The sequence below is a fragment of the Coffea arabica genome, chromosome 2e (genome assembly GCF_036785885.1).
Source record: "Coffea arabica cultivar ET-39 chromosome 2e, Coffea Arabica ET-39 HiFi, whole genome shotgun sequence".
In the NCBI taxonomy this organism is placed as follows: Eukaryota; Viridiplantae; Streptophyta; class Magnoliopsida; order Gentianales; family Rubiaceae; genus Coffea; species Coffea arabica.
This window is the reverse complement of record NC_092313.1, coordinates 58,710,943-58,735,754: the sequence shown is the minus strand read 5'-3', so window position 1 is coordinate 58,735,754 and position 24,812 is coordinate 58,710,943. Positions and strand designations below refer to the sequence as shown.

General features: G+C 40.1%; 1 protein-coding gene across 1 annotated transcript; it reads left to right on the top strand.

Annotated features, from left to right (window-relative positions):
• Positions 1-9,542: 9,542 nt before the first annotated feature.
• LOC140036360 (uncharacterized) lies at positions 9,543-24,558 on the top strand. The gene is made up of 7 exons (XM_072077737.1): positions 9,543-11,177; positions 11,256-11,555; positions 11,634-13,204; positions 13,565-13,925; positions 14,961-15,206; positions 24,008-24,066; positions 24,162-24,558. Exons 1-7 carry the CDS (start codon positions 9,543-9,545, stop codon positions 24,556-24,558), a joined length of 4,569 nt encoding a protein of 1,522 aa, XP_071933838.1.
• Positions 24,559-24,812: the final 254 nt, after the last annotated feature.

The window sequence follows — 24,812 nt, the reverse complement described above, 5'->3', positions numbered from 1 at the left end:
AGAATTTGATGTAATATTTGAAGTTTTATCTTGAAATTCAATTGAGGATTGTAGTGAACGACTGAGTCCCGGCGAGAGCCGGGCAGGCGGCCCGCCGAACCCTTTGGTTCGCCTTAGGGGGAGGTGGGGCTGTTACAAGAAGAACCACCCTCCTCCCTTAATTGATGCTTAAATCATGATTAGTGGTAGTATGAGATGTAAGTTTATGGATTATTTCTTGATTTGTGGTTGAAGTGATGAAGTTTTATTATTTTTGGGGATTTTTCTGTTTTAATATGAGCATGATTGTGTGGCTATCTATGATGATTGGAAATGGTATATAATGACTCTAGGAGGTGGAAAAAGTGGTTAATTGCAACCAATTTCTGTTTTGGAAGAAATTTTGGAAAGTTAGGGTTATGATGAATACATTCCGACTGAATTTATAGCTCCTAGTTAGAGGCCGAATTGGCCTTGGATTAAAACATGAAAGTTATAGGGAATGACATTTTAGAGGTGCCTACAAAATTTCAGGTCAATCGGAGTAGTGTAGAATGAGAAAAGTCGAAATTACCCTTGCTGTCCTGGTTTTACCCGAATGTAAGAATTGCGCCTGTAATTGGTTGTTTTGGCTGGAATTGCTTCCGAATTGGTTGTTTAGGTCTTTTGATGAAATGTATCCCTGTTTCTTAGCTTTCAGCTGGTTTTGGAATTTCTGGATTTGGACTTAGGTATCCTGATTTATGATGTTTCCGCTAGAATGCATTCTGTGAATCTGTTTTTGCGGTTCTGGTGTAGTATCTTGCATTTTTGACCTGGTTACACTCGAAACTGGGTTGAGTGACCTTCTGTAATATTGTAGCTGTATCTCTTAGCTTCGAAACAGTGTATCTTGCACCTTCATCCGACAATTGTAGCGCCTTTGATGCCATTACCGCAAAATGACGTCAAAAACTATTTTTTTCAGGGTTAAAGCTAAATCATTTCCGGATTTTTCCTGGTTTACTCTAGTGCTTATACATTCTTATGGAGCCCTATTTTGGTGGTATTTGGAATTGTTTTATGACTTGTAATCGAGTCTTATTGTGCTTATTGGAATATTTTAGAGCTTGAATTGTACTTGTACTATTGGGAGCCTATTGAACGGCCGTTGTGAAGAATTTATATTTCGTGTGACTTTGGGGCTGGCTGAGGAAATAATGAAGCCATGATGGCTGGAAAAGTTAGCAAATTCAGGGGAAGTGCTGTCCGAATTTTGAAGGGATTTGTTTGCATTGAGTTTGTGATCTAAGACTTGGATTTGCGCAAGGCAATGTTATATGATGGATGATTTCTGAGCCATGGAGGTGAGTGACCTCAAACTATTTCTAAAGTTATTTATGAACCGTTTCCTGCATTATTTATTTTTGAACTGTTTCCAAAGTAACTTTTGAACTGTTTTCTTGCATATCATGCGTGCTTACATGTGAGTGTTCCTTGTTTGTTAAATACTTCTTGACTTCATAACTTGTATTATTGATTGATAATGTGTTAAGTGCTTTTAATGATTTCCAAAACGAGCTTTCTAGGCGAGTGTGTACTTTATCGCACTCGACCTAAATAAATGTGAAATTTTCAATGATTAATGATTAAATGCTAGTTGCGCATGAATGTAAGCCTTTTGGCTGAACTGGCCACTGCCCCTTGTTACCGATCGACTCGAGCCAGAAGCGGACTCGGTCGGGCGATATGGTGACCTGGGTGAACGTTTTGGTATACTCGAGTATTACCTTTGTAGGTTGGTGGAGGTTAGTGGAGCCTGGACAATGTCCAGGAAAGGGTGAATGAAATGAACAAATGAACGAACAAACGAGGGTTTATTCACAAAATGAAATTTTCAAATAATTGGAGGAATAAGGGGAAATGGCAGGAGAACGAGCGAGCGCGCGAATATTTGGCTCCATGTGGGCCCGTATCCTTTTAATGAATGTTGCTATCACTTTCCATTGTAAATGTTTCTTGAATTATTGATACTCCATCATTGATTTATGACGTCATTGAAATGAACTATTGTTAAACCGATTTGATTACTGATTTTACTGGTTACTCGCTGAGCTTCTAGCTCACCCCAAAACTATTTTTTTCCCCTCCACAGGGCTCGTGGCGAAGGAAGGCTTGTTGTGATTTTATTGTTGTGGAATTCCTCTTGTGTAATAGTTGGATCATGGATCAGAGTGGCGCAGTGGAAGCATGGACGCTTCGCTTTTGATATGTAATTATTTATTGGAGAATTTGATGTAATATTTGAGTTTTATCTTGTAATCTGTTTGAGGAATGTAGTGAACGACTGAGTCCCGGCGAGAGTTGGGCAGGCGGCCCGCCGAACCCTCTGGTTCGCCTTAGGGGGAGGTGGGGCTGTCACAAGTAGTACTAAAGTTCAACTTGGTCCCCAAGGCTCCTTGTAATTGTTGCCAGAAACAAGACACAAATCGCAGATCTCTGTCTGACAGAATGCTTACTGGGATCCCATGCAATCTCACTATCTCGTCCATGTACAGTTGGACCAATTTTTTCAAAGAGTATCTCATATTTATAGGCAAGATATGAGCGGACTTGGTCAACCTATCTACTATTACCCAAACAGCGTCATGACCTTTTTGAGTATGGAGTAACCCTGATACGAAATCCATGGTAATATGTTCTCATTTCCACTCAGGGATTTCAAGAGGTTGTAGAAGACCTGAGGGTTTCTGATGTTCAACTTTCACTTGTTGACACACTAAACACTTTCGAACAAACTGAGCAATTTCCTTCTTCATTTTATCCCACCAATATAGTTTCCTTAGATCCTGGTACATTTTACTGCTTCTGGGATGTACTGTATACTTAAACCGATGTGTCTCTTCCAAAATGTCCCTTTTTGGCACTTCATCTTGTGATACTACTATTCCATCACGAAATTTCAAGATACCCTCGGAACTCACATTAAAGTCTGTGATTTCCCCTTTTTGCACTTTTTTTACCCATTTTTGCACCATCTGGTCATTCTTTTGAGCTTCTTTAATTAGGTCCAACAAATCAGATCTCACCGTGATATGTGTGAGGACTCGTAATTTATTTTATCTTATTTATTTATTTTATCGATTTATTCACTTATTTATTAGTTTACTTAAATAATTAATTGTCCATTTTCTCTGAATAATTTATTTTAACCCTTTTAGAACCATTTCCATGGAACTATAACTTGCATATATTTTCAAAATGTTCCGTTAATAAATTTAATTTTTTGAAGCTCGTTTAGCGAGATTTAGTGAAATCGCGTTTGGAAGCAATAGTCGATTTGAGAGTACAGTGACCTTGGAGAATTGAGAACTCATGCGTTAGTTTTAAAATAGGTATTTCTATGATTAATTACCCAAGTATTAGTTAGTTATACTATCGTTACAAGAATTTCTTAGAAATTGCACTTTATCGCGCATAAGTCGGAAGTTCGGGTTTTCGTGCGCGCAACTAATTGAAGGACTTTAGAAAATTGTTGTTAGACTACTAAGGGTGGATAATAATAGTGTTAAAAGAAGTGCATTAGAGGTTTAGTGCACAAGTAAAACAAACCCGAGAGGAATCGGGCAAAAACGCGCGCGTACGCGCACTATTGAGAGTTGACTTTTGTGCCAAAAATTTGAACCAACTACCAAGCTTCTCCAAGAAGCTTCACTATCAGATTTTTCACTCTCTCTCATCCTCTCAAGCTGGCCGAAACTCCATAGGAGGAAGAAGAACAAAGCCTTTCATCATATCACTTCCTTTCTTGCACCTTTGCACTCCAAATTCACTACACAAACTCACAACAACTTGGAGACTCACTTGGACTAGGAAGAGAGCATCATTTCCATAGTTTTCTTGGAGCTCGTAGTAGCCAAAATTTCTGAGTTTCATCAACCAAGAGGTAGTAAATCATCCAACCTTTGAAACTTGATTCTAGTGAGTTAGAATTCACTTGGAAGCTTGTAGTTTCATGTGGGTATCTTTATTTTGTCGGAAATCATTTGAGTGGGCTCTATGAAATCCCACAATGGACATGTTGGTCTGATATGATGATTATGGGTGTTATTTATGTTGATTAAGTGTTAAACAAATAGATATAAGTTGAAAAAGTGGAAAAAAAGTCAAAGAAAGTTGCATGAGAAGCTTAGCCGATTTTGCCCTATTTTTGCAGAGCCCTTGGTTCAATTTTTTTGTGATCAATTGACCTTGATTTTATTATAGATATGTTTTTTAGGTTGTGTGGAAAATTTCCACAAAAAATTACTTGATTTGGTTAAGAAAAAGTTGAATTTTGGACAAGAACAAAACTGGAAATCGCGTAACAGGGGTCTCCTGGCAGTGATTTTTGATTGAGCATATCTTTCTGCTTAGATGTTGAAATCAAGTGCCGTTTGCGGCATTTGAAATTATAAACTTTCAGTTTTCCAACGGTATAAAATGCATTTCCTGATTCAAAGTGAGGGAGCCGTACTAGTTCACCAAAATTACCTGTTCTATTTTGTTGCTCTGCTCGAGAGTCAGTGAGGTGTTGGGACTTGTTGCTTAAATTTGAGCTAACTATGAACTGAATTTCTAAACATTTTCTTCTGATGAATTGTAGCCTGTTGGATGTAGTTTCCAACGCCGCAACCATGCTTAATTCCAAGTTGAATTGTGCGAGTTGTGGCCGAATTACAGAACTGCATCAGTGATCGAAAACCCTAATTTTGGCTAGCCGATGGCCTAGCTCGAATTGGGACTTGTTATTTTGAAACTTTTGGTGTCAATCACCTACCAAGTGTATGTTGGTTGTTTCTTAGATCTTTTCTTCATAAGTGAACCATGTTTGAGATGATTTCTTTGGCCAAAGGTTCGAAAAAGGAAAACGGAAGCATAAGACAGAATTGCCTTGGAAATTCCTGGAATTTTAGTGGTCTTGTTAGCTGACTTCCCGTACGAATTTTTCCATGAAAGTTTACAGAGGAGTAGCCCTTATATGGTAGTGTAATCATACCAAATTTTGTGCCATTCCAAGTCTATTTCGATACCCAACTGAAGTCCCAAAATTTATGTTTCAAATCTGGAAAATTGCCTAACAATCCTCATTTTGAACCAACTTTGAGCTGCTATATTTTGGCGCTCAAAACTCCAATTCTTGTTCCGTTTGTTATGTTTTAAACTCTGATTGTAACTATAATTGAGTTTGAAATTTTAGAGGCTAGTTCATATTCTGTAAATTTTGCCGAATTTTCAATGTTTACCAAAAACCAACCCCGAATCTGTCTTGGAAGTGCAAGTTAGTAGCTTTAAGCTGAAATTTGAGTGTCTTCCATTTAGAATCATGGAAACGTGTCTTCTAAGAACTTTTAGTACTTTGGATGTAGTTTCCAACAGTACCAAGTTTTCCAATTTTGGACCTACAGAGAGTGAGATATGATTTTTCAAAGAATGCACCTCAAATCTCGAATTTCTGAATTTAAAGGAAATTGAGTTTTTAGAACTCTCCATTTCTCTTCGATATTGCTTGACCGTTTTACACTTGATTTGAAAGATGAAAATCAGTTTTTCCTTGTATTACTAAACCCCACTTTTGAGTCTCGATTTATGAGTAATTAAGGTTCATTTTCATGATATTTTCTTAGATTGTACAAGAGTACAATCTTCCTTGATAATTTGGGGAGGGGTCTTAAGCGATAGTGTGTGATAGATAATTATTGTTTACTCAAGCATTCAAGAGGACCTTCAAGAGGACCTCACAATGGACGCTTAAACACTTGAATTGAGTACCACTCTCTCATTTTGACTAGGTGAGTGTCAAGTGTGTGAAAAGTGTTACATGCTTAATTGTTATTAGTGATTAAGTATTATGAAAATGCCGAGTCGAGTGTGTACTTTATCGCACTCGTTCTCATTTAAGTGAAATATATTTGAATTACTTGAAATGAATTACTTGAAGTGAATATTTAAGTGAAGTGTTTCAATGATTAGTTATGCTATGGTTGCATAAGTCGCTCGGAGTGAATCTCCTCGACTCTTAGCGGTAATAGTAGAGGGACGCCCAAATCTCATTGGCCGACCTTGGATTCGAGCCGGCATGGGTTTGGTCGGGAACCTTGGCGAGCCATGAGAAAAACATAAGCTTGATCTATTAAGAAATCTTGCTTGGCATACTCGAGTAGTATCACCTTATATAAAAGAAGAACGGGCCCAGTACTGGGGTATGTAATCGTGAACGGGGAACAAGTAAATGAAGTTTCTACGGACTAAATACCGACCCGGTTGACGGAGTGTCATCGTGGGGAGGTAATTGATCGAGCATTGACAAAGGAAGTGGAACTTAGTTCCTGAGAGCTTCTACATCCTTGAATTTTTCTGTCTATTTTCTCACCCGAATTGTTATTTACTAGAATGTTACTGTTTTAATTGTTAAATGGGATTGTTATTTGGAAAACGTGCTTGCATGTGTGTTTCTTGGCTTCACGAGCAATCGCTCACCCTGTAGATTTGTTTTCCTTAACAAGAACCGATATGGAGTGACACTCGGAGAAGCATTTTGGTTGAACTTTCGATTAGGGATTTGAATGTATTTGACTAGACAATTCGGAAGTTGTATATTTTGAAAAGGGGATGTACCTTAAACTTGTGATGTAAGGTTGAATGCTCATGTATGGAAATGACTTCATACTTTTATTCCGATGTCGTTGTTAGTATTGTATCTTTAAGTTTGAACTGGTATTGTATTGAGTCCTGACGAGAGTTGGGCAGGCGTCCCGCCGATACCCTTTGGTTCGCCTTAGAGAGAAGTGGGGGCGTCACAGTTGGTATCAGAGTGCTAGGTTAGAGATCTATTTGGGAAATATATTAGAGACTTTACCCTTAAGATTTGAGATGAGATGACTTAGTCATACCCTAAGTTATATTTGAGCGAATTCGTAACTTTAAGTTTCTAATCTAGAAATTGTGGTTGTTTTGCAGGGTTGGAGAATGGGTAATGAGGAGGGGCTCAAGGCTGCTCAAACTTCTAGTGCTCAGGTCATGCAAATACCCAGTGGTCCAATTACAAGAGCGCGTGCTAGGAGAATTCAAGAATCACTTCAAGCTCTTGTTTGCACGATTCAAGAACGAGTTGGTGTTGACTTGAGGACCATTGAAGGATTACATAATGGAGAAACTACTCTATACACTTTCCTTCAAATGGAGGAACCAAGTGAAGACTAGTTCACGGAGCACTAGCTTGCTAATTAGGGTTTTGGTTACCATTATTAGTTGTTTGTTAGCATTAATAATTTCGGTCAATTTTCACTTCACTTTGGCCGAATTCAGAGTCTTAATTTTAGTCAATTAGTTGTTAGATATTTTCACCCTTAATGAAGGGCAAGATCGTCCATTGGACATTCTAGGGTTTGAGTCCTGTAAGGCTATATATAGCATAGGTTTTCATTCGTTAGGGGACAATTCAGATTTTATAAAATATATGTGAGTTATTTCACTCTCTCTTGCCTCAAGAGAATTTCCTTTGAATACTTGAGAATCAATCTCAAGCTGTTCATTGAACTTATCAATCAAGTAGTCTCCTTGGTTGTGGCGTTCTTCTAACTATACTTTTGGTTCACTAAATTCGCTAGTCTTGGGTTAAGGATTATCCTTAGTTCGTGACTTGTGATTCTAGAAGGGTCAGAGTTCCGCATATCGATTCAACTTGGTGTTCGTCTAGATCCGTCGCGCATCAGTTGGTATCAGAGCTAGTCGACGACATCAAGTATATCCCGTTGAGTTTGTTCGTAAGCTTTCTAGTAAATTTTATCTTGCAAAACTGGTCGTGTCTCTCTTTGTGTCAAGTCCGATTATTATTACAAAAAAAAAAAAAAAATTTCTGTCCGCCTTTGTTTGTTCTTGTTGCGTCGCTCTTTGGTTTCTTTTGCTTCACGTCCACTTCGTGCATTACTTGTTGTGTGATTCTGTCTTGAAGCCTGCCTTCAAGTGTAACCGAGTTGTGTGCCTTGCATATTCTGTTTGAATATTAAAAAAATAAAATAAAAATTCCGCGACGGCTAGGGTTTTCACTTGCAACTAGGGTTTCCTTGGGCGCAAGTTTCTTGCCAAATCTGTCCAAACTTTAGTTTATTCCACCAAGTTGTTTTCATTAATTTCCTAAACTGATTTTTGTGGTTAAACTTGTTTGGGGTTGGAATCTTTAAGAGGGACTACAATAATCTAGGGTTTCTTGAGTTTCTTGAAACTAATCTTGAAGTCTCGAAACTTTGATACATGTCTTGATAGTTATTGGAGGATTGTAGGAGAACATTGGGTTGACATTAAACTCTGGAATTTTTACCAAAAAACAACCGAGTAATTGTGTGTTCTTAGAGTCAAAAAAAAAAAAAAGGACAAAGAAAGAGGAAGTGCGCGGGTGACAAGAAAGAAAAGGAAATCGTGTTCTTTATTGCCAAGATCTGATTTGCTACACTTTGTTTCTTGAATATTGATCCAAAAAAAAGAAAAAGAAAAAAAAGGGGGCTTAAAAATTCTGACCAACCTCCTCTTGAAGGTCTCCAACACTTGGCCTCTTGATTATTTGTATCACCCTTTGAGATGCTTGATCATCTTGATTCTTGAAGACTTGTACCTCCTTTCGTACAAAAAGTTTCTTGTACGCTCTTGCATCCATACAGGGCTTTCTTGTTTTAGGAGAAAATCTCTTGGAGGTTTCATGGGCAAGCCGCTTAGGGAATTCTTGTGTAACATCACTTGCATTATCTTGTGACGCCATTGCTTAGGACCAAGAGTCAAATCTGTCCTTGTGTGGAACGAAGGGAAGGGGCCGAATTGCTTGTCTTTGGGGGGAGTAAGGGACGAAATTTGGGAGCAAGGAGAGGGGAGTATAGCCGAGTTTATGGAGGGGTTTTAGCAGCAAAATTCTGGAATTTTCGGAGGATAGTTTCGGGTAGAATAGGAAGCTACCAAAATCTGTTTTACACTTGGTTGACCAGCCGACTTTAGGAAAGGAATAAGGAGAAGGAAATCTGGAAAATTTTTGGAAATAACCCTGATTTGGTATAGCCGATTTTGAGGAAGGTTAAGGGGAACGAAATCTGGAAATTTTTTTTGGTAACAATTCTGATTTGGATAGCCGACTTTAAGGAATTTTCCAAACAAATCCAACACCTAACTTGGTTCCCAAAAATCAACTAGGAAATTAAGTAAACACTGGGGAAACTCCATCATTGTACTTGGACATTTTTTTACATCACTTTTTCCTCGTTCCATTCCTTATCGAATTCATTACTTGAGCTTTCCGTTTCTACTCTTGCTTTGGTACAATTGGATACTATTTGATTAAGGTTCGATTGAACTTCTTTGTGAAAATTTCTGATTTCTTCAAAGGAAACAATCAAGTGGCTTGAGAAGTGAATTGGTGAGAGCATTAGAGTGATATAAGCACTTGAGTGAAACACTTAAGGGAGCAAGTGAGGCATTTTTCTACTAACAATTTGTCAAGTTTTGCAGGTTTCACCATGTCTCAGGAAAATGAACTTACCATTGCTCAGTTATCACGTAAAATGGATGATATGTGGAAGGAAATGCAGAGGAGATTTGACCAAAGGCTGGAAACAATCCATGAGCAGAATGATCAACTAAGTTCATCTAGGGTTTCTTCTCGGAAATCTAGGGGAAAATCCACCCTGGAGGAATCTAGTGACTCCAATGCCGATTCGGAACATGAGGCATACGAGCAAGGAAGACCGAAGCGAAACACAAGAGCAATCGGTGATGCAATCAAGGGGATTAAGATGAAGATTCCTCCTTTCCAAGGCAAATCTGATCCGGATACATACCTTGAATGGGAGAGTCGAGTAGAGCTAGTGTTCGATTGTAATGACTACACCGATGCACAAAAATTGAGACTTGCCGTAGTAGAATTCACCGACTATGCCATAGTTTGGTGGGAACAAGTGGCTACAAGCAGGAGAAGGTGTGGAGAACCATCTATAACTACTTGGACTGAGCTCAAGAGACTGATGAAGAAGCGATTTGTACCAAGTCACTACCATAGAGACTTGTACCAAAAACTTCAAACCTTGACACAAGGTCAACGCTCAGTTGAGGACTACTACAAGGACATGGAAATCTCCATGTTGAGAGCTGATATTCAAGAAGATCGAGAGGCTACAATGGCAAGATTTCTCAGTGGTCTGAGGGTTGAAATAGCCGATCAACTTGAGCTTCAATACTATGTGGAGATAGAAGATATGGTGGAAAAGGCTATCAAGATTGAGCAAAGGCTCAAGCGGAGGGGTACCACCAGAAATTATAACCCTAATCCGCAACCATTTACTCGACCATTCCAGCCCAAAAGGGAGGAGAGAGGTCCGAACGCTTGGAACCCTCCAAAGCCGAAGCAAGATCACGGGTCAAGCTCACGGCCACCTTTTACCAAAACCGACTCCAAGGTTATTTCCAAGACAACAATTGAAACTCCAAAACCTAGGAATCGTGACACCAAATGTTGGAGGTGTCAAGGAGTTGGGCATATTGCAAGCCAATGTCCAAACCCAAGGACCATGCTTGTCCTACCAAATGGAGACATTGTCACTGATGATGAAGAGGAGGATTACAAAGACATGCCTCCCTTGGTTGAAGAGGAAGATGAGATAGAGGAAGTTCCAACTCAAGACAAAGTTGGTTTGGTAGCAAGAAGGGCCCTAGCTACTCAAGCTAGTAAAGATGAGCTTCAACGTGACAACATCTTTTACACTAGGTGCCATGTGACCAACAAGGTATGCAGCTTGGTGATTGACCCCGGAAGTTGCACTAATGTTGCTAGTGCATTAATGGTGGAGAAACTAAACTTGCCAACTAGTGAGCACCCCCGTCCCTACAAGCTTCAGTGGTTAAACAACAGTGGAGAGGTACGTGTTCATAAACAAGTTTTGGTTACTTTTCGCATTGGTAGGTATGAAGATGATGTTATGTGTGATGTAGTACCAATGCAAGCTGCACATATACTCTTAGGGCGTCCTTGGCAATTTGACAAAAGAGTCACTTTTGATGGTTTCTTGAACAAATACTCTTTCATACATAATTGTAAAAAGATTACACTTGCACCTCTTACACCTCAACAAGTGCATGAGGATCAAGTTAGTCTACAACAAGAGTATGACTTGCATACTACCACCAAGAAGGACAACGCCAAAGCTAAGAAATTAGTGACGGCCGACCCTTCTTCAAGCAAGTTGGATCACTCTCATTCGGCCTTAGAGCCCACACAGGAGAGAAAACCCATCATGCTTGCCAAGGTGAAAAATGTGAGACAGGCCTTGCATTCTAATCAGATTTTATTTATTTTATTTGGCAAGGAATCCTTACTCACTAATGCTCTTGATGCTTCTTTGCCTAGTATTATTACTAACCTCTTACAGGAGTATCAAGACGTCTTTCCTGAGGATATACCTACTGGTTTGCCTCCATTAAGGGGAATTGAACATCAAATTGATTTCATTCCTGGATCTTCCCTTCCAAACAAGGCACCATATAGGACCAATCCTGAGGAAACCAAGGAGCAACAACGACAAGTGGAGGAGTTGCTTAGTAAGGGTTGGATTCAGGAGAGTCTAAGCCCTTGTGCTGTACCAGTTCTACTTGTTCCAAAGAAAGATGGAGGATGGAGAATGTGCACTGATTGTAGGGCAATTAATGCCATCACGGTAAAGTACCGCCATCCCATACCTCGTTTGGATGACATGCTTGATGAATTACATGGTGCTATCATTTTTACTAAGATTGATTTGAAAAGTGGTTACCATCAAATTCGCATGAAAGAAGGAGATGAATGGAAAACTGTATTTAAGACAAAACATGGACTTTTTGAGTGGTTGGTCATGCCTTTCGGGCTAACCAATGCACCAAGTACTTTTATGAGACTCATGAATCATGTTTTACGCTCTTTCATTGGTAAATTTGTGGTCGTTTACTTTGATGACATTTTGATCTATAGTAAGACTCTAGATGAGCATGTTGTGCATTTACAAATGGTCCTCGACGCACTTCGCAAGGCAAGCCTCTACGCTAACCTTAAGAAGTGTACCTTTTGCCCAAATCAATTGGTTTTCCTAGGATATGTTGTTAGTGAGCAGGGAATTCATGTTGATCAAGAAAAGGTGAAGGCTATTAGTGAATGGCCAACCCCTACCAATGTAAGTGAGGTGCGAAGTTTCCATGGCTTGGCAAGCTTCTATAGGCGTTTTGTCAAGGACTTTAGCACAATTGCTGCCCCACTTACGTCGATTGTCAAGAAAGATGTGCAATTTCATTGGGGAGAGGAACAAGCTAAGTCTTTCCAATTACTTAAACACAAGCTCACACATGCACCTGTTCTTAGTTTACCTAATTTTGACAAAGCTTTTGAAGTAGAGTGTGATGCTTCTGGTATAGGTATTGGAGCTGTTTTACTCCAAGAGGGTCGCCCGGTTGCCTACTTTAGCGAGAAGTTGAATGGAGCTGCTCTAAATTACTCAACCTATGACAAGGAACTAATGGCCTTAGTGCGAGCTCTACAAACATGGCAACATTACCTTCGCCCTCGTGAGTTTGTCTTGCACACATATCATGAGTCGCTCAAGCATATCAAGTCTCAAGACAAGTTAAGTAAGCGACATGCACGATGGATTACCTTCATTGACAGTTTTACCTTTGTGATCAAATACAAGACAGGTAAGACGAATGTAGTGGCTGATGAACTCTCGCGAAGGCATACACTTATCACTACATTAGATGCTAAGTTGCTTGGTTTTGAATTTCTTAAAGAACTTTATGCAACTGACTCAGATTTTGGTGAGATTTATTCATCCTTGCCACGACACTCTCGTGAGCATTATTTCATCTCTCAAGGGTTCTTGTACTACAAGGACAGGCTTTGCATTCCCAAGAGCTCCATGCGCACACTCCTAGTACGAGAATCTCATGGAGGAGGGCTAATGGGACACTTCGGCATTGCCAAGACCTTAATGATTCTCCAAGAACATTTCTTCTGGCCACGCATGAGGAGTGACGTGGAACGACACATCGAAAGGTGCGTGACTTGTCACCAAGCAAAATCAAAGGTACACCCTTATGGTCTCTATACACCTTTGCCAATTCCACAGGAACCATGGGTTGATCTGTCAATGGATTTTGTGCTTGGACTACCTAGAACTAGAAAAGGACATGATTCAATCTATGTGGTAGTTGACCGCTTCTCCAAAATGGCCCATTTTATTCCTTGTCTTAAAACAGATGATGCTAAGCATGTTGCAGATTTATTCTTTCGTGAGATAGTTAGATTACATGGCATGCCACGCACTATTGTTTCTGATAGGGACGCCAAATTCCTTAGCTATTTTTGGAAAACTTTGTGGTGTAAACTAGGTACTAAATTGCTATTTTCTACTTCTAGCCACCCACAAACTGATGGTCAAACTGAAGTGGTTAATAGGACTTTATCTACCCTATTGCGCGCAGTTATTAAAAAGAACATTAAATCTTGGGAAGATTGCTTACCACATGTGGAATTTGCATACAATCGCACTGTCTATTCTGCTACACGTTATTCACCGTTTGAAATTGTGTATGGTTTTAACCCTCTCACACCTTTGGATTTAACTCCTTTACCTGTTCATGAGAGAGTTAACTTGGATGGTAAGACCAAGGCTGCATATGTACGTGAGTTACACACTAAGGTGCGAGCCAACATCGAGAAGCGTACACTTCAATACATCCAAAGTGCCAACAAGGGGCGCCGCAAGATGGTCTTTGAGCCTGGCGATTGGGTATGGATACACATGCGCAAAGAGAGGTTTCCAGTCAAATGGCGTAGTAAGCTACTTCCACGGGGAGATGATCCATTCCAAGTCCTGGAGCGTATAAATGACAATGCCTACAAACTTGAACTTCCAGGTGAGTATGGGGTACATGCTACTTTTAATGTATCTGACTTGAGTCCTTTTCATGCAGACGATGAGTTTGATTTGGGGACAAATCGCCTTCAAGAGGAGGGGACTAATGAGGAGGGGCTCAAGGCTGCTCAAACTTCTAGTGCTCAGGTCATGCAAATACCCAGTGGTCCAATTACAAGAGCGCGTGCTAGGAGAATTCAAGAATCACTTCAAGCTCTTGTTTGCACGATTCAAGAACGAGTTGGTGATGACTTGAGGACCATTGAAGGATTACATAATGGAGAAACTACTCTATACACTTTCCTTCAAATGGAGGAACCAAGTGAAGACTAGTTCACGGAGCACTAGCTTGCTAATTAGGGTTTTGGTTACCATTATTAGTTGTTTGTTAGCATTAATAATTTCGGTCAATTTTAACTTCACTTTGGCCGAATTCAGAGTCTTAATTTTAGTCAATTAGTTGTTAGATATTTTCACCCTTAATGAAGGGCAAGATCGTCCATTGGACATTCTAGGGTTTGAGTCCTGTAAGGCTATATATAGCCTAGGTTTTCATTCGTTAGGGGACAATTCAGATTTTATAAAATATATGTGAGTTATTTCACTCTCTCTTGCCTCAAGAGAATTTCCTTTGAATACTTGAGAATCAATCTCAAGCTGTTCATTGAACTTATCAATCAAGTAGTCTCCTTGGTTGTGGCGTTCTTCTAACTATACTTTTGGTTCACTAAATTCGCTAGTCTTGGGTTAAGGATTATCCTTAGTTCGTGACTTGTGATTCTAGAAGGGTCAGAGTTCCGCATATCGATTCAACTTGGTGTTCGTCTAGATCCGTCGCGCATCAATGGGAACGGAGGACCTACTGCTGATGATAATGGCCATGCTAATGGCCATTTATAGCCTCTTATATCCATTTACTATAACGCACGGGGCGGAGGAGCTCGTGTACGCTACTCACCCTCTACTAGGTTTCCCAGGTGTATCTGTAGGAGGACACATGCTTACCCAAACCACCTTGTGTTTGCTCTTGACGATCAACGACGTTAGTTGGTGGATGCCAACCGAGATCTGCTCCAGAAGGTAGAGGAGCTGAGCATTATGGTGAATGCTCAGAGTGCTAGGATTGCTGAGTTGGAGGAGACTTTGGCAGGCGAGGTGGCTACAGCTGAGGTCACCCATGATGAGCTTCAGAGAGTTAGGGCTCGACTTACTAGGATAGGTGAGGAGGTCCGTGATCGGGCTTCCGGAATCATGGTTGATGCCACTATGCTGATTGACGAGGTGATGGAGGCTGTACAGAGTCCAGTTTAGGATGGCGTTGAGGAGGATCCGGAGGAGGATCCAGAGGAGGAGATTCCACCCGATAGCCCCTGAGGACTAGGCTTAGAGTGACCGACCTTTTGACTGATGTAGTTAGAATTAGCTGGGGTGATGCTAGTGCCAAGGCCATTGTATTTTTGTTTGACTGTGTGCCCTACTTTTGAGGCACTTGACTTTACTTTAGTTGTATATGCCTAAAAGTACTTTTGTGGCTCCTGTGTGCTATATTTTTGTAATTTTCCCCATGACTTGCTAATTGTATGAACTTTGAAGTGTTAATGAATGTAAATTATTGTTATTTCCAATGTTTCTCGATTGGCTCTTGTTTTGAGTATTTTCTCGCGCAATCACTTTTAATTTTGCATTAGGCACCATTAGAATTATGGACGGACGAAGGAGAGTTCGAGGTCGTGGGCGAGGGTCTAGGCAAGTCCAACCTCAAGGAGATGATCAGGGATCGGCAACTGGGCCGACTCAGGGACAAGGAAATTTAAAGGGAAATCAAGTGGCTACTGCCATTAATAGGATGACTGATATCCTTGAACGGTTAGTTGAGAGATAGGGTCCAGGACCACTTAACTAGCCCGGGGGCCAGGATAGAGGGGAAGATAGGGTTTTGGAGAGGTTCCTGAAATTTAACCCGCCTAAATTCACTGGAGAACCTAACCCTGAGGTAGCGGAGAACTGGTTGGAGAGGATGACCAATATATTTGCCGTCTTAGACTATATCGAAGATAGGCGAGTGAATTTTGCTGCTTTCCAATTTGAGGGAGTAGCACGATCCTGGTGGGACATGATAAAGGGAAAATGGGAGAGAGCCCAAACCCTTTGGACTTGGAAGAATTTCACGAGCGAGTTCAATGAGAAATTCCTTCTACCTTTGATCTAAGAGAAACGAGAGGACGAATTTATAAAGTTGAAACAAGGAACTCTTAGTGTAGCTGAGTATGAAAGGAAATTTACTAAACTGTCTAAGTACGCTCCCGAATTGGTGACCAACGAGCGGAAGAGGATAAGACGTTTTGTACAAGGGCTTAATGTAGAAATCCAGGAGGGCTTGGCTGCGATCCAAATCGCTACTTTTACTGAGGCTCTAGAGAAAGCGCAAAGAGTTGAGAGTGCGAGAATGCAAGTTAGGGATTTCCACAATAAGAAAAGAAACTTTTCTAGTCATACTTCCGGACAGGCTAGTAAGAGTGCCCCACATTCTAAGTTGGAAAGAGGAATGGGAGGAGTGAGAACCACTGGAGCTTCAAGGGGAGCTTTATCCAGAGGAGGTCGTAGTGGGCCAGTTCAAGCTAGAGGAGTGCCTTCTAGAGGTTCGGTAGTGACACCTCAAGTTACTTGTGGTTATTGTGGCAAATCAAATCACTCGAAAAATGAATGTTGGAGAAAGTTGGGAAAATGTATATTTTGCGGTAGCGCTGAGCACCAACTCGCAGGTTGACCAAAGGCGCCAAAAATAGGAGGTAGCACTCGAAGGCCAGAAAAGTCAACCTCTAGGCAGACTAGTGCTGGAGGGAGTCGACCAAAGGTACCTGCTAGGGTTTATGCACTGGATCATCAATAGATACCCGATACGACTGAGGTGGTTGAAGGTACGATCCCTATTTTCCACCGTTTAGCTAAGATTTTAATTGATTCGGGTGCAACGCATTCTTTTGTAAACCCTAATTTCATGGGTGGAATAGACTTGAAGCCAATTAAGTTATCTTTTGATTTGGAGATTAGGACGCCTACTGGGGATCAAAATTTAATCGCTAACTTGGTATATAAGAATTGTGAGATCTGGGTTGGAGAACGGAAATTACTAGCCGATCTGATAGGCTTAGCGATTAAGGGATACGATGTGATTCTAGGAATGGACTAGTTAGCCCGTTACAATGCTCAATTGAATTGTAAGACGAAAATGGTAGAATTGTGCATTCTGGGAGAGGCAACCCTGAAATTGGATGTAAGGGGTAGATTAGCCTCATTTGCACTTATCTCAGGGATTCGAGCTAGGAAAATGTTAAGTAAGGGAATTCAGGGATATTTGGCTTTTCTTATCAATACCCCTAGTGATAAAGTGAAATTAGAAGGCATGCCTGTAGTGAAGGAGTAATCAGATGTCTTTCCCGAAGAGTTAGAGTCTTTACCTCCGGAAAGAGATATAGCATTTAAGATTGATGTGACTCCGGGAGTTGCACCTATCTCTAAGACGCCATATAGAATGGCTCCAACTGAATTGAAAGAGTTAAAATTACAATTATAGGATCTATTAGAGCGGAGTTTTATAAAGGAGAGTGATTCACCGTAGGGAGCCCCAGTCTTATTTGTCAAGAAGAAAGATGGGAGTTTGAGACTGTGCATAGACTATCGAGGCTTGAACGATGTCACCATTAAGAATAAGTACCCTTTGCCCCACATTGATGAATTGTTTGACCAATTGCAAGGGGCGATAGTATTTTCTAAGTTGGATTTGAGACAGGGTTACTACCAATTGAGGATTTTGGAGAAAGATATACCCAAGACTGCTTTTAACTCGAGGTATGGACACTTTGAGTTTGCAATAATGCCATTTGAATTGACTAATGCACCTGCTGCTTTTATGGATTTAATGTACAGGGTCTTTAAGCCTTATCTGGACCAATTTGTGGTGGTATTTATTGATGATATACTAGTGTACTCTAAGACTATGGAGAATCACGAGAAGCATTTGAGAATTATTTTACAAACCCTGAGGGAACATCAATTATATGCTAAGTTTAGCAAGTGTGAGTTTTGGTTGAAAGAAGTGACATTCTTGGGTCATATAATTTCTAAGGATAGGATTAAAGTGGATCCAACCAAAGTTGAAGCGGTTTCTAAATGGAAGCGACCGGAAAACCCTGCTAAAGTTTGAAGTTTTATATGGTTAGCAGGGTATTACCGGAGATTTATCAAGAATTTTTCTAGGATTGCTGGATCCATGACTAAATTAACCAAGAAAAGCGGGAAGTTTATATGGAGTTCTAAGTGTGAAGAGAGTTTTCAAGAGTTGAAAAGACGTTTGACAAGAGCGCTTGTATTAGCTCTACCAAATGGAAGGATAGTTTTGTGGTCTATACTGATGCTTCAAAGGAAGGTTTGGGGTGTGTATTAATGGAAAATGAGAAAGTGATAGCGTATGCCTCTAGGAAGTTAAAACCGCACGAAGAGAATTACCCGACTCATGATTTGGAATTAGCGGCTGTAGTGTTTGCTTTAAAGAAATGGAGGTATTACCTTTATGGAGTAACGTTTGAGGTTTTTACTAACCACTAGAGCCTTAAGTATTATTTTCTCAAAAGGAGCTAAATTTGAGACAACGTAGGTGGATGAAATTTTTGGAAGACTATGATTGCACGATAAAGTACTATCCAAGGAAGGCCAATGCAGTGGCCGATGCTTTAAGTCGTCAAGTGCAAGTGGCAGGATTGATGATTAAAGAAATACACTTGTTGGAGGAGGTTAGTATATGGAACTCTAAACTTGAACCGAGGAAAGTAATTCTTGGGAATATTGTAGTGAATTCCGCTTTGTTGGAACGTATCAAAGAACCCCAGGAAAAGGACCCTGAAGTGCAAAAGTGGTTGGAAAAAGTCAAAAAGGGAGAGAAGTCAGATTTTAACTTGGGATTAAATGGTGTATTGAGATTTCAGAATCGGATCGTAGTGGCAAAGGATGAGGGACTTAAGAAGGAAATTTTGGAAGAGGCATACCAATCGAAGTTTACGGTACACCCTTGAGGGAATAAAATATACCAAGTCTTGAAGAGTTTGTATTGGTGGGAGAGTATGAAAAAGGAGATTGCTCAATTTGTTTAAACCTGTTTGATTTGTCAACAAGTTAAAGCTGAACATCAGAAACCATCAGGACTTTTGCAACCTCTGGAGATACCCGAGTGAAAATGGGAAAACATTACCATGGATTTTGTATCAGGGTTACTTGGGACACAAAGAGGTCATGATGCCATTTGGGTAATAGTGGATAGGATGACCAAATCGGCTCATTTTCTGCCGATTAATATGAAGTACCCATTGGAGAAGTTAGCTAAGTTATACTTGGATAAGATTATCAGATTACACGGGATACTTGTAACTATTGTGTCCGATAGAGACCCTAGATTGGTTTCGAGATTCTGGCAAAAGATGCAAGAAGTGTTGGGAACTAAATTGAATTTTAGTACTACTTACCATCCCCAAACCGATGGACAGCCTGAGAGAACGATTCAAACTCTTGAGGACATGTGTTTTGGATTTTGGGAAGAGTTGGAGTAAGTATTTGACATTAGTGGAATTCGCCTATAACAATAGCTTTCATTCTTCTATTCAAATGGCCCTGTACGAAACACTTTACGGTCGGAAGTGTAGATCTCCGATTTGTTGGGATGAAATAGGTGAGCGGAAAATCTTAGACCCGACTACAGTGCCTTGGATTGAGGAGGCGAACGAAAAAGTGAAGTTGGTACGCCAGAGGATTCAGACCGCACAATGTCGTCAGAAGAGTTATGCAGACAACCGAAGGAAGGACTTTGAATTTGCGGTTGGAGATCAGATTTTTCTTAAGATTACTCCTCTGAAACCAAGTTTAATGTCTGGAAACGGAAAGAAATTACAACCGAGATTCGTAGGGCCGTACAAGATTATCCAACGTGTTGGAAATGTGGCCTATAAGTTGGAATTGCCACCAAGTTTATCTCGAATCCACAATGTTTTCCATGTATCCATGCTTAAGAAATATCACCCAGACCCTTCTCATATCCTACAACCGAAAAATATTGAAATTGATGAAGCCCTGACTTATGAGAAGAAACCGATCAAGCTTCTAGATCGTAAGGTGAAATAATTGAGGAACAAGCGGATTCCGTTGGTGAAAGTTCTCTGGAAGAACCATGGACTAGAGGAAGCAACCTGGGAAGTTGAAGAAGAAATTCGAGGAGAATATCCAGATTTATTCTCAAATCAAGGTAAAAATTTCGATGACGAAATTCTCTTAAGGGGGAGAGGATGTGAGGACTCGTAATTTATTTTATCTTATTTATTTATTTTATCGATTTATTCACTTATTTATTAGTTTACTTAAATAATTAATTCCCCATTTTCTCCGAATAATTTATTTTAACCCTTTTAGAACCATTTACATGGAATTATAACTTGCATATATTTTTAAAATGTTCCGTTAACAAATTTAATTTTTGGAAGCTCGTTTAACGAGATTTAGTGAAATCGCGTTTGGAGGCAATAGTCGATTTGAGAGTACAGTGACCTTGGAGATTTGAGAACTCATGCGTTAGTTTTAAAATAGAAAATTGTTGTTAGACTACTAAGAGTGGATAATAATAGTGTTAAAGGAAGTGCATTAGAGGTTTAGTACACAAGTGAAACAAACCCGAGAGGAATCGGGCAAAAACGCGCGCGTACGCGCACTATTGAGAGTTGACTTTTGTGCCAAAAATTTGAACCAACTACCAAGCTTCTCCAAGAAGCTTCACTATCAGATTTTTCACTCTCTCTCATCCTCTCAAGCTGGCCGAAACTCCATAGGAGGAAGAAGAACAAAGCCTTTCATCATATCACTTCCTTTCTTGCACCTTTGCACTCCAAATTCACTACACAAACTCACAACAACTTGGAGATTCACTTGGAGTAGGAACAGAGCATCATTTCCATGGTTTCTTGGAGCTCTTAGTGGTCGAAATTTCTGAGTTTCATCAACCAAGAGGTAGTAAATTATCCAACCTTTGAAACTTGATTCTAGTGAGTTAGAATTCACTTGGAAGCTTGTAACTTCATGTGGGTATCTTTATTTTGCTGGAAATCATTTGAGTGGGCTCTATAAAATCCCACAATGGACATGTTGGTCTGATATGATGATTATGGGTGTTATTTATGTTGATTAAGTGTTAAACAAATAGATATAAGTTGAAAAAGTGGAAAAAAGTCAATGAAAGTTGCATGAGAAGCTTAGCCGATTTTGCCCTGTTTTTACAGAGCCCCTGGTTCAATTTTTTTGTGATCAAATGACCTTGATTTTGTTGTAGATATGTTGTTTAGGTTGTGTGGAAAGTTTTCACAAAAAATTACTTGATATGGTTAAGAAAAAGTTGAGTTTTGGACAAGAACAAAACTGGGAATCGTGTAACAGGGGTCTCCTGGCAGTGATTTTTGATTGAGCATATCTCTCTGCTCTGATGTTGAAATCATGTGACCTTTGTGACATTTGAAACTAGACACTTCCAGTTTCCAACAGTATAAAATGTATTTTCTGATTCGAAGTGAATGAGCAGTACCAGTTTACCAAAGTTACCTGTTTTGTTTTGTTGCTCTGCTCGAGAGTCAGTGAGGTGTCGGGAATTGTTGCTTGAATTTGAGTTAGCTATGAACTGAATTTTAAAACACTTTCTTCTGATGAATTTTAGCCTATTGGATGTAGTTTCCAACGCCACCAATCATTCTTAATTCCAAGTTGAATTGAGTGAGTTGTGGTCGACTTACTGAATTGCATCGGTGATCGAAAACCCTAGTTTTGGCTAGCCGATGGCCTAGCTCGAATTGGGACTTGTTATTTTGAAACTTTTGGTGTCAATCACCTACCAAGTGTATGTTGGATGTTTCTTAGATCTTTCCTTCATAAGTGAACCATGTTTGAGATGATTTCTTTGGCCAAAGGTTCGAAAAAGGAAAACGGAAGCATAAGCCCGAATTGCCTTGAAAATTCCTGGAACTTTAGTTATCTTGTTAACTGACTTCCCATACGAATTTTTACATGAAATTTGACAGAGGAGTATGCCTTATATGGTAGTGTAATCATACCAAATTTGGTGTCATTCCAAGTCCATTTCGATACCCAACTGAAGTCCCAAAGTTTATGTTTTAAATCTAGAAAATTGCCTAACAATCCTCATTTTGAACCAACTTTGAACTGCTATATTTTGGCGCTCAAAAGTCCGATTCTTGTTCCGTTTGCTGTGTTTTAAACTTTGATTATAACTCTAATTGAGTTTCAAATTTTAGAGGCTAGTTCACATTCAGTGAATTTTGCCAAATTTTCAATATTTACCAAAAACCAACCCCGAATCTGTCTTGGAAGTGCAAGTCAGTAGCTTTTAGCCAAAATTTGAGTGTCTTCCATTTAGAATCATGAAAAAGTGTCTTCTAGGAACTTTTAGTATTTTGGAATTAATTTCTAACGGTACCAAGTTTTCCAATTTTGGACCTACGGAGAGTGAGATATGATTTTTCAAAGAATGCACCTCAAATCTGGAATTTCTGAATTTAAAGGAAATTGAGTTTTTAGAACTCTCCATTTCTCTTCGATATTGCTTGACCGTTTTACACTTGATTTGAAAGATGAAAATCAGTTTTTCATTGTATTATTAAACCCCACTTTTGAGCCTCGATTTACGAATAATTAAGGTTCATTTTCATGATATTTTCTTAGATTGTACAAGAGTATAATCTTCCTTGATAATTGAGGGGGTCTTAAGCCATAGTGTGTGAGAGATAATTATTGTTTACTCAGGCATTCAAGGGGACCTTCAAGAGGATCTCACAACTGACGCTTAAACACTTGAATTGAGTACCACACTCTCGTTTTGACTAGGTGAGTGTCAAGTGTGTGAAAAGTGTTACATGCTTAATTGTTATTAGTGATTAAGTATTATGAAATTGCCGAGTAGAGTGTGTACTTTATCGCACTCGTTCTCATTTAAGTGAAGTATATTTGAATTACTTGAAATGAATTACCTGAAGTGAATATTTAAGTGAAATATTTCAGTGATTAGTTATGCTATGGTTGCATAAGTCGCTCGGAGTGAATCTCTTCGACTCTTAGTGGTAATAGTAGAGGGACGCCCAAATCTCATTGGCCGACCTTGGACTCGAGCCGGCATGGGTTTGGTCGGGAATCTTGGCGAGCCATGCGAAAAACATAAGCTTGATCTATTAAGAGATCTTGCTTGGCATACTCGAGTAGTATCGCCTTATATAAAAGAAGAACGGGCCCGGTACTGGGGTATGTAATGGTGAACGGGGAACGAATAAGTGAAGTTTCTACAGACTAAATACCGACCCGATTGACGGAGTGTCATCGCGGGGAGGTAATTGATCGAGCATTGACAAAGCAAATGGAACTTAGCTCCTGAGAGCTTCCATATCCTTGAATTGTTTCTGACTATTTTCTCGCCCAAATTGTTATTTACTTGAATGTTACTGTTTTACTTGTTAAATGGGATTGTTATTTGGACAACGTGCTTGCATGTGTGTTTCTTGGCCTCACGAGCAATCGCTCACCCCGTAGATTTGTTTTCCTCAACAGGAACCGATATGGAGTGACAGTTGGAGAAGCTTTTTGGTTGAACTTTCGATTAGGGATTTGAATGTATTTGACTAGACAATTTGGAAGTTGTATATTTTGAAAAGAGGATGTACCTTGAACTTGTGATGTAAGGTTGAATGCTCATGTATAGAAATGACTTCGTACTTTTATTCCGATGTCGTTGTCAGTATTGTATCTTTAAGTTTGAACTGGTATTGTATTGAGTCCTGGCGAGAGTTGGGCAAGCGTCCCGCCGATATCCTTTGGTTCGCCTTAAGGAGAAGTGGGGATGTCACAGTTGGTATCAGAACGCTAGGTTAGAGATTTATTTGGGAAATATATTAGAGATTTTACCCTTAAGATTTGAGATGAGATGACTTAGTCATACCCTAAGTTATATTTGAACGAATTCGTAACTTTAAATTTCTAATCTAGAAATTGTGGTTGTTTTGCAGAGATGGAGAATGGGAACGGAGGACCTGCTGCTGATGGTAATGGCCATGCTAATGGCCATGTATAGCCTCTTAGATCAATTTACAATAACGCACGGGGCGGAGGAGCTCGTGTACGCTACTCACCCTCTACTAGGTTTCGCAGGTGTGTCTGTAGGAGGACACATGCTTACCCGAACCACCTTGTGTTTGCTCTTGACGATAAGCGACGTCAGTTGGTGGATGCCAATCGAGATCTGCTCCAGGAGGTAGAGGAGTTGAGCATTATGGTGAATGCTCAGAGTGCTAGGATTGCTGAGTTGGAGGAGACTTTGGCAGGCGAGGTGGCTACGGCTGAGGTCACCCATGATGAGTTTCAGAAAGCTAGGGCTCGACCTACTAGGATAGGTGAGGAAGTCCGTGATCGGGCTTCCGAAATCATGGCCGATGCCACTATGCTGTTTGACGTGGTGATGGAGGCTGTACAAAGTCCAGTTCAGGAGGGCGTTGAGGAGGATCCGGAGGAGAATCTCGAGGAGGACCCTGAGGAGGAGGTTCCACCTGATAGCCCCTGAGGACTAGGCTTAGAGTGCGAGAAAGCAAGTTCAAGGGGGAGCTTTATCCAGAGGAGGTCGTAGTGGGCCAGTTCAAGCGAGAGGAGTGCCTTCTAGTGGTTCGGCAGAGACACCTCAAGTTACTTGTGGTTATTGTGGCAAATCAAACCACTCAGAAAATGATTGTTGGAGAAAGTTGGGAAAGTGTTTATTCTATGGTAGCACCGAGCACCAACTCGCAGGTTGTCCAAAGGCGCCAAAAATAGGAGGTAACA